Here is a 10,816-nt window from a genome sequence, read left to right as displayed (position 1 = left end):
CTGAATCCCAGGCAAACAACTCAAGCAGTGTGCTGCTGGATGTGGAGGAGCAGTTAGACATTCAGCTTCAGGAGTCAGTGCACCAGCAGGTGTCTGATGATATCATTGACCTGATTATCATGGGCAACAGTTTGGATGATGGCGCTGTTCTGAAAGACGAGGACAGAATTGCTTCCTCTGACAAGGTAGGACCTTGTGTTTCTCAGCTGGTGAAAATACATTGGAGATGGTTGTTTGAAGTATCATGAGAGATGTGGCAGAAGGGTTGGAACTAGATGATCTTTAAGGTCCCTTGCAACCCTAACCTATCTTCTGTGTGATCAAATACATCTGCAAGTGATAAGTAGCACCTTTAAGTTATACTAATAAAAATTACTACCATTTTAAAGTTCTTGAGCTTGTTTTGAATCGCAGTAGCTGACTGCTTAGTTTTACATTAAGAATTTGTCACAAATACTGCTGAAATATGGGGATTGAAGAGAATGTCAATCTAAACAATGCTAAAAGCGGAGTTGATTGATATAATGTATTCTTAGACTTATTGACTATTTTGGGGGATTAGAGTTTTCCTTTTTTGTGACTGAGCAGACATGAATGACCCTTTGAGAACTCTCATGTCATTCTGATACTGAATCTGGATATGGATACTGCCCAGTTGTGGGCAAACTGCTTTGCAGTTTCGGCTGGGGTTAGTTTTAACTTTTAATGTGTGAAGAGCATTGAGAATGCATATTAAGTATGAAAAGTCAGATTTGATAAGTGAAAATCTGCTGGAAGGAAATGTATTTCCTTGGGGGGGAAAAAAATCCTAACCAAACTAGAATTCAGCTCGAGCTGTGAGGAAAACTTGAACAATTTTAATTAATAAGCCACTTTCTTGACCTCATCTAATTTTTGTTCCAGAAATTATTTGCAGATGTTTGAAGTCAGGCTGGTTTGCTAACTTTGAGTTGTAGTGCTTAGATGTGATTGAAGCAAATTTATTAAATGCGAATTTAATAACAGTAATGACAAATGGCTGTAAATTGAAAGCCTGTTCTGTTTCTCATCTGAACTTTGATGGCAGAATGATGAAGACGGTCCATAGTAAGAATGGAAGGTCAAAACAAAGTGTGATTTTTCTTGAACTGGAAAGTGTATGTGGAGGAGAATTAAGTGCTACAATAAAAAATTAATGAGAAACTGAAGATGGCTGAAAGCTTAAAGCCCTTTTATGCTCATGTGAATGCTCTGTTTAGGAATTCTAGCACTTTTATGAACAGTAACTTAAGTACTGAAATAGTCTCTCTCAGCTTCTTATCTCTTATTTAAACAAAGTAATTTGATTGAGTTGAGGTAGAGGGATGAGTTCATATTGGCTTCTATTTTAAAAATGAAAAATGCTATTTTTGGGGTGGGGGCAAGTAGTTTATTTCCCCCTTTTATTTTTTTTTGTTGTTTTTGGAGTTTGCTTTGCAATAGAAATTCTAAAGGCCTGCTCTATAAACTTTTTTCTTAAGTTGTTTGAGTAGAATAGTGTTTAAAGAAAAGTCTAAGAAAATGTCTTTCTGTATTGCTGAGGAATATATGGCATGGATTCCATTTAAGCTTAGGTGTAAGAACAAGATTTGCAAATGTACTCAGGGTTTACAAGAAGGCCAGGGCTTGAAACTCACACTTTAGTGCCCCAATTTTGTTACTTTATTACAGGCTTTGAGGCATTTGAACAATGAAAACTATGTGGTGTTAATTCACAAGCTGTCTCTGGTCTCTTTTCTTCCTGTCAGATGGAACCCACTGTGCAGATGGAATCTAATTTACGATCAGAGAAGGGTATCTGCAGTGACATTGAAGGCATAATTCAGCTAGATGGTACTGGTGATGCTTCTCCCAAGAAAGAAATACCACATACAAAAGATACGGAAGAGAATGAATTTGTTGGTGTTACTGAATCAGAGGATCTAAAAGTTCTGGATGATGAGGATGATGAAGAATGCAGTAGTATTTCGGACACAGAGTCTAGCAGCAGTGGTGGTGATAATGAAGAGCCCCAAATAGATATAGTTGAGGAGGTAATTTACTTTTAAGCCTTATGATGCACATTATGATAATCTATATATTTTGACTGTTCAGTTGTTGGACCCAGCCCAATTCCTGGTATGTATAGTGCAGAGAATGCGTAGTTAAGTTAGATACGTCTTGAGATAGAAGGTACTGCTCAGAAATTACTCAAGAGCTCATTCTGAGGACTGTGGGCAAATGAAAGAGATGTTGAGAAGTCATTTGTTTATTGGATGAACTAAAATACCTAATCACCAGAATTAAAGTTCAATGGTAAAACCCTGGCCTCAGTGGAATGGAGTTCTATTTTTTTTTTAATTAAAATAAGACCATGATATAAATGTAGGTTTCTTTTCCTTCTGAAGGACCCAGGGGATTAGACAGAGAAGAAAAGAATGTGATACAAGTACGTAATATTTCCTAGGAAAAGGCTTTCCTCAAAGACATGCAGGAGAGTCACAAGAGAACCAGCTCCTAGCATCTGGACTTTAAATGAATGCTAGTTGATTAGTGTTCCAGTTACTGGAGTCAGCTTTGTTAGTTAGCAGTCTTGCTTTTTGACCTGTGTTTTTTGTTTAGGGTGTTTTTGAGAATGTAAGCATGTAAAGATGTTTATAAAAATGAGCTCTGTACAACAGGGTCTTCATAGACTGTAGATGTTGATTTTTGCAATGGTAACCTTTATTGTTCTAGGTGTGTTAAATGGTAAGTATTTTCAGTGCTATTCTGAAAGAATGTATAAAATACAATTTTAATCTCTAGGACCCCTTAAATTCTGGTGATGATGTCAGTGAACAGGACATTGCAGACTTGTTTGACACCGACAATCTGATAGTTTGTCAGTACGACAAGGTACAGTATATGGTTTTGTCTTTGATCTTTAATCATTCTAAATAGTATCTTCATCAAGTCCATGGTCTACTGTCAGTGCCATTTAAAGGAAACCTAATGCTGTAATAACTGAGTGTTTAAATTACGTGTTCAGCTGACAGTAATCTCAAGACTTACTTTGCTGTTTTCTGAAATGAGAATAATCAACGAGTTCATAATGGCCTATTAAAAGAAAGAGGACCAAACCTTGCAAAACAAAGACTTGTAAAGCTGCAAAAGCTTACGCGTTTCCTTAACTTTTATGTAATATCAACAGTACCATGGATGGATGGATGGATGCATGCATTTAATTCAGCCATGAATTAAAACTTTCAAAATGGTTAACAGAGGAGTGAATGTACTTTGTTTTACGTTTCTTTGTCTTTGAAATGCTTAATGAGAGGTTTTCCTACCAGAATTGTCTGAAAAACAAAGAAGTTAAGGGCCATTTTGTCCTCCTTCATTTTAATGTTTAAAATTCAATCTTATTTTGAACTCTTGAAAATCGTACCAAAGTTAGGAGCATTTAATTTGGTTTTGGACACTTAGATGTCAGTAGTTTAAAAGCTGACAAAACAAAGTGTATATTTTCTTTTGAACCAAATATGGGCAAATAAGTCTTTAGTTTGCTTAAAAATGTGCCTTGGCTTTTATTCTTTCAAAACTGCCTAGTGATATTTTTTTGTGTGTGTTCAACTAGTCCTCACTTAACAGTGCCTGTGTTTTAGGGAATAGTGAGGTGCTAAGAAAATTATCTTTATTAAAGTGTTACTGAAACTAGTAATTTTGGAAAACATAGCCATAGGGATGTGTTTAGAAGATGAATCTAAAATGAAGCCTCAATGCCTGTATTATATTGAAAAAGTATGCAAAGTTTTGAATCTTCTTAACTCAAGTTTGATGTTACAGGTGCTATGGGTAGTGGATATTGTTATCTGTGGCAAGTTTTGTCTGTAATCAGCCGAAAATGGTTGTTGTTTAAAAAAAACAACCCTAGTAAGTTCAGCATTGGACATGCCTTATAGGAAATTTAAGACCACGTGTTATTAGAAATGAAGTTACAGGAGTTAGGGGAAGATGGTGGTAACTTCCCCTTTCCTATACAGGTTAAATAAAAAAATGTAGAGAGAGATCTATTAAATTACCTTGTTACCTATAAAAGAATGCTTTTGGCAAAATTATTGTCCTGTTTATTTTTATCCATCCTTTTTGTTTCTGGACTTGCAAATAGACTGATGATTGGAATCCAAGAAAATTTCTAGGGATGTTTAAAATTCCTTCTTTTAGTATTAAAAATTTCTGCAGTATAGATTGTTTTGCAGGTCTTTAGAAAGAAACAGAGTATGCAAGCGCTTTCTTACGGTTTTGCATGGCAGTATTTGCTTTTAAGCAACATTTTCCTCCTTTTGGCCTCATCCTAATATCTGTGTGCATTCAATATTGCTTTGCAGTGTGTACAGGAGGAGAAAACCACTGCAGTCTAGTTCAGCCATACTTGTTTGCAGGGTGCAGTATATTTTGGGATTGATACACTCATGTAATTGCTCCATTATTGTCTTGTTTCGTGTCACACAGCTCCCTTTGCTTGGGGGGCTGGGGAGATGCTAAGATTCAGGAGGTTGTTCCCTTGTGTGTTCAGTGGCAGTGTTTCACATGTTTTGGGCTATCAGGATTTTAAAAGAAAAAACAAGGTTTTAAAACCAAGTTGTGCTTAAAAAGACCTCTTTTTTTTTTTTTTTTTTTTTTTTTTTTTAATGGATGGTTTAAGATATACTTATTGGAGGGGTATTGATTTATTGTTTTCATCAGATACATCGAAGTAAGAACAAATGGAAGTTCTACTTAAAAGATGGAATGATGTCCTTTGAGGGCAAAGACCACGTTTTTTCAAAAGCCATTGGAGATGCAGAGTGGTGAAACCTCACTGAAGTACGTGCTTGAAGGCCGTGGCACTATTCCCTTACAAACCTTCTGTGAAACAACTTGTCTATTGTTCTGCCTTAAAAAATAAAACCAACAAAGCTGTGATAAAAATATGCAAAAAGTGTTGCTAATACGTGCAAACTAAACCACATTATTCTTAGCTATTCAGTTGTCTTCACTGTTCTTTTCTGATTATTTCATTACTTTTCTACCCAAGAAGCGTCACTGGAATAAATAGCTTTAGAGACAAGAATGCTGAATCTTTTTGTAATTCAAGAAGGTAGTGCAATACTAAGTGGTTAAATGTAAGTAAATTTCAGTTCTGTTGGTTTTCTTTCCACTTCTTTAAAAAAACAACTAAAGTATGAGTTGAAATATAAAGAAATATAAAACTATGCTGTTGTTGGCGATACTATATATTTCTTTTCAAAGGCTGCTGAGTTAAAAAAGAGTAAGAGCACCATCTCTGCAAGCCTGAAACTTCTGGCTGTTTCAGCTGTGTACTGCCTTCTCCCCTTTCCTTCCTCTCTTGCTTATTTTGTTGTTGTTTGTGGTTTTTTGACTTCATCTTAGGTGCTTGAGAGATAAGTTAGGAAATGTGGGTGGAAGACCCTTGAGCTCTCAAAACATGAGGATTATTATTGTTTATTCTATACCTTCTGTCTACTGAGATGCACTGAATAGTGTGAGATAACATTAAAATGCCATTTATTTTCACTGTCAATGCAAAGTCATTTAAGTTTGCTTCTGTACAATATCCACCACGTTCTAGGACTACAGACCAGTAAGCTGTGAATGATACAAATTGTGTATGATAATAAAATGTCATCTCATACACATTTCAAGCAGAGAGTTGGGTTTGTGTTCCCTAAATATAAACTTTGCATGGAGAAGTGTGTAGAAGGCATACATGTGACAGTAGCTCATCCTGCCATGAGAACTGTTTCCTAGCAGTCCTTAATGTTTTGTTTGTTCCTCTAGAAACAGAGGTCAAAAAAGTTCTATGCCCACAGGTCTGGGTCATAATCTTTCAGACCTACAGCTTGCTTCTGGTTAGCTTGGGTTCCTTGTAGGGCAATACTGCAAACTAAATGGTAAATCCTCAGCAAGGCTGACTTGGAGTGAGAGAATCCTGCTAGAATCATAGAATGGTTTGGGTTGGAATGGACCTTAAAACTCAACTTGTTCCAACCTAGGGACACCTTCCACTAGAGCAGGTTGCTCCAAGCCCCTGTGTCCAACCTGGTCTTGAACACTGCCAGGGATGGGGCAGCCACAGCTTCCCTGGGCAACCTGTGCCAGCACCTCAGCACCCTCACAGGGAAGAATTTCCTCCTAATGTCTCATTTAAATCTCCCCTCTGTCTATTTAAAGCCATTCGTCTTCTCTTGTCAATACATGGACTTGTAAAAGTCCCTCCAGCTTTCTTGTAGGCCCCCTTTAGGTATTGGAAGACTGTTACAAGATCTCCCATGAGCTTTCTTTTCTTCAGGCTGAACCAGCCCAGCTCTTTCAGCCTGTCTCCATAGCAGAGGTGCTTCAGCCCTTGGAGCATCTTTGTGGCCTCCCCTGGACTCGCTTGAGTAGGTCCCTGTCCTTCTTGTGTTGGACAGCGCTACAAAGAAGCACATGGCACCCCTCCCTCCTCGCTGCTTCTTTTACATCTTCTGGAAGAAGACATCATGAGACATCTTGTTTTTCTCTGCTCCCCTGGAGGATGCAGAGGCCTTGAAGAGAAAGAAAAGGAGAGGTGGAGAGGAGGAATGTATAGAAGAAATGGGGGAACGAAAAAAACACTTGTGCTGATGGCATAAGCAGTCAAGATGCTTCCCTTGTGGGGTATGTTTTGAGTAACTATTGAGTTTCTTGCATGCTTTTATTGTTTTGTTTTTAGGCATATCTGCTGCTTTCCAGTACTAAAGACAGGACACTGAGCTAGAAGGCCTGACCTGAATGTGGCATTTCTTTTGTCTTTTATAGATACTACTGATGGCGTGTGAAGAATTGTGTATTTGGAGACAGCTAAAATACTACAGTGTATGATTTCTTTTTTCCCCATTCAGTTGACTTGCAGCTGCACTGGTGCTATGCTTCAGACCCCATAAATGCACAGGAAATGTAGCTCTTACTACATGATGGATGCTTTTAGATTTCAGCACTTTTTCACAGGCTTCAAGGTGTTCATGCTCCATAAATGTGTACATTATGAACTGTGGGACCACCTTCAACTTGGGCAGCTAGCGATGCTTCAGGAAAGACTGGAAGCAGAGATAGTGCAGCACAGGCATCCATGGGACATGACTGGATATGCGCCTTTCACTAAGTACCATATAGCCTCTGAATGTTGCTTCTGAGAACAGGACCTGGTCTTGTTAGTCACTATAAATTTAAGCGGCTGAAAACTAGCCCTAATTATGGGCTAGTTCTGAAGATGGGCAGCTTTTTCCTCTGCTGCATCTTTCTGCTTGTGGTGTTAATATTGCCTCCATGTGAAGGGAAGGCTCATCTCTCTCCCTGTCCTTTTTCAGACCTTGTTCCTCTGTGAATGGGTGCTGAGGTGTATTGGGGTTAAATAGAGTAGGGATTCCCTCCCATCTCTTAGTTTTCAGCAATTAGTACTTATTTACATACCTTCTACCTGTTAACTGCTTCTACCTTTTTATTCCATTCTTGAAACACTTCCTATACTTCAGAGTTTTGCAAGTTAATTTTTATGACTACTTGCTGCAACCTCTGTGCTGTCCAAGTATGATATTGATTGTATAGACTGCACATTTGGAATTGGAAGTACTTTTTAACACTGGTCTCTTTACTTCCCAAACTTGTAAGTTTTACGGGTTGGGTGTTGGCGATATTTTTTCATCCTCTTTTTTGCTTTCTCACAACTCACGTGTACTATCAGCAATTAAAATCCTAAAGGATGGTTTGCTATCTTTCCCCTTGGAGCTTTGCTGACAGTATGAATAGCTGTGCTTCTGGTCAAAGCTGACTTGCATTGAAAGGTGTTGCTGAAGATAGCTTAGCTACACTAGCAAGCATCCCCTGGGTTTTCATTTAGTTGTGTTTTCTAATGCAGCACCTTCTTGATATGAAGGACCCTTAATGTGGGCTCCATCTAGTGCATTCCTGAGTTATCGAAGGTAGAAGCTTTAGGGATTAAAGCAGGGTTTTGCTTTTGCTGTCTCATCCCTTCCCATATTTGAGAAAATGGCTCCTGAATTCATAGCACTGCACATCTTCTGGTTTCCTCCATACTACACTGCATATATTTCTTGAGGGTGCTTGCAGTGGTTTTCTCAGTGCAGAGCTTTCTATTTGGCCTTCTGCAGTAGCACTGACTTTCATCTTCCATCTAAGCATACAGAAGTTGCCCTACATTTCGTTTCCAGTGATCTTGAATGGACATTGGCAAAGACTTGGAGCTTGAATAGACATTTGCAACTAAATATACTGAAAGTCAGGAATTTTTATATTGGAAAAAGATGTTTCTTATTAAAATGTAAGCTTAGTTAGCTAATTACTGTAGCCTGTGAATTGGTGAGTAATCAGAGTGCTTTTGATGTGAATAGTTTACATATTAATGCTTTTGATTGCCACTGACAGTTTAGCAGACGCATTGCTGTAGACGTGATGGGAAGAGTTTCATCATACAAGCTGTGGTCATCAAAGGTACTTCAGTAACTGGCTGCGTGAAACTTTACACCAGAGAGAAGGTAAGTTTACAAAAGGAAAATGAGATAGAATAAGAAGTGTAACTTGTATGAGAGGCTTTAGAATGAATCCAAGTCATCATTAAAGTGTTGCTTTTACTTATTTGTTCACTTTTGTGTGTAGAAAAATTTTAAGTATATAAATCTTGTGTGGTTTTTTTTGTTTTGTAGTGGGATTTTTTGTTGTTTTGTTCTTTTGTTTGTTTATTTTTTGTGTTTGTTGGTTTTTTTTGTTGGTTCTTTTTCTTTTAAACCAGCAATTATTTTCTAAATGGTAGGTTTCACTCAAAAAGAGTGAAGGTACAAAAAGAAAAATGCCCACAGCTCTCATACTTCTTTGCTGTTACTTAAAGAGCATTGTAAGGCAAGTACGCTCAGTTGTCACTATTTCAAACTCATTTGTCTTCCATGTAGTTTCCTCCTAATGTTATGTGGCAGGAAGGGTGTGCTTGCAAACTCTTGTTGTATTGAAAAATAAGGTGAGTAAATCACTTATTGCCCACTCAAGATGTTGTTTTGTAAATCAGTTATTGCCTGCTATCAAGACATGTCCTAAACTGTGTGCAGGACTCTTCTAGGGGCTGTCTGAAGAAAAGAGTTTTGAAAGTCAGTTTTGAGATAGGTGACAGAGAAGCCTTTGGCCAAGTAGACTTTTTTCCACCAGTGTCTTTAGTTTCTATTATAGTTAAATGTCCTATAGTAGCCCCATTTGCTTATCTGCTCATCTCAGGGGGCTGGTGTGTACAAAGGGCTGCATCCTATGGAATTTTTACTGATTGCTAAACAGTAGAGTTTTAAGCCTCCTCTGATCTTGATCTTGCTTTGTTCCCCACATATGGGAACTGCTTGGGAGTACAGCTGTGCTTACACACAGAGCTTGTATACTGATTGAAAGCAAATTTAATTTGCAGTGCAGTGTTTTGGCATCAAGAAGCGTGCCTCGGAATGTAGATTTTTACTCTATTGCTGTCACAGACTTGAAAGCAAAGGACTCTGTTGAGAAGGAGAATGGAAAAGGTTTGAAGTGATTGCAAAAATACCGTTTTCTTATGTATCAGAGTCTGTGCTTTCAGTTTGGAACTGTTTGGCTATGGCTGTTCTGGAGAAAGCAGAGATCTTAGAGCTGTGTGCAAGGGAGGTATGTATTATACCAGCTGAGGGTCTGTCTTCAGATAACCATGAATATCATTTACTGACTGTGATCTAAGATGCTGAAACTTTGTCTACAAGCCCAAATAAAATGCACTTGTTTTACTGCCTGTGAACCATAAGCTGTAACGTGTAGGTCTCATTCTGCTGTACTGGTTTGATGAAATGTAAGCACTCACGTGTTTCTCCCATCAGAGGCAATGTAACCAACCTGTCAAGAATAAGCAACCTAAGAGGAGGCTTCATGGCTTCATCTGCTTTTGTGTCTCTTTTTGCCCACAGGACTCTGATCTTTCCAGCAATCATGTCCCTTATTTTCAGAAGACTGGGCATTGCAGAATGGAGCCTCCTTAGAATGTGCCTGGAGCAGACTCCCGCAGGGATCCTGCCTGGCATTCAGTGCAGTCTGAGCTGGTCACCCAGTACAGATTGTTTGGTCCATACAATGCAGGTAAGGGCTTACACATCTGAATCTCTCTAACTTCAATACAGTGTAGCGTTGGCTCACAGCAGATGAACTGCATAAAGATGACAGCTTATTTGCTGCAGACAGAGGAAATATGCTGCAATTAACAAAGGAATGCTCAACATTCTCACTTAAATTAGGAATGCAGGCACAAATCTGGATCTCCTTAGCATCAGGAAATGCATGGGGAAAGAAAAGGTAGGTTTTAAAGGGAAAACAGTGTCACTAAAAACTGAGTGTAACTACTCGTTTCATCAGCTGGAAATTGAGTTGGACTGCAAGTGCTGAGGAGTCCCTGGTGCATCCCACATGCCATTGGCACTGGTGACAGTGGAGAGTAGGCAGATGAAAATAATTCATGAGTCTGTCCCTGGAGAGAAAACAAGGCAGCACAGCACATACTTGCCTGTGCAGGAAGCAGCTATCCTGCTGCTGAGAGGAACCTTCGACAGCTTACTTGGTTTGTGTGTGTTGCATGCATGATACATGAAATTCAGCCCTGTGTGCAGCAGGTGGGGTTTTACAGCTATTGCATCTTTTGTGATTTCCAGATTTTATACATGGCTGCATATGGGTTAATTTCTTAAAGTAAATTACCCACCAGCTCAGACTGAAATCTAATGTATACTGCAAAATTGCTAGTAATAAAGGTTCAGCA

The 10,816-nt window shown here is 38.6% G+C and overlaps 1 protein-coding gene across 1 annotated transcript in view; it reads left to right on the top strand.

The window, feature by feature from the left end:
- The window catches only part of GTF2A1L (general transcription factor IIA, 1-like), a gene marked incomplete at its 5' end in the record, with an annotated part of 9,667 nt that extends 4,840 nt beyond the window's left edge, over window positions 1-4,827 (top strand). The window contains 4 exons of the mRNA XM_010010714.1: window positions 1-185; window positions 1,767-2,051; window positions 2,803-2,892; window positions 4,720-4,827. The exon at window positions 1-185 is cut by the window's left edge and continues 426 nt beyond it. Coding sequence (XP_010009016.1) covers window positions 1-185; window positions 1,767-2,051; window positions 2,803-2,892; window positions 4,720-4,827 — 668 coding nt within the window. The remainder of the gene's footprint in view (window positions 186-1,766; window positions 2,052-2,802; window positions 2,893-4,719) is intronic.
- Between the last annotated feature and the right edge of the window lie 5,989 nt (window positions 4,828-10,816).

Source organism: Nestor notabilis, unplaced genomic scaffold, assembly GCF_000696875.1.
Source record: "Nestor notabilis isolate BGI_N333 unplaced genomic scaffold, ASM69687v1 scaffold8293, whole genome shotgun sequence".
NCBI classification, from domain to species: domain Eukaryota; kingdom Metazoa; phylum Chordata; class Aves; order Psittaciformes; family Psittacidae; genus Nestor; species Nestor notabilis.
The sequence above is the reverse complement of the archived record's forward strand: the minus strand, read 5'-3'. Positions and strand labels throughout refer to the sequence as shown.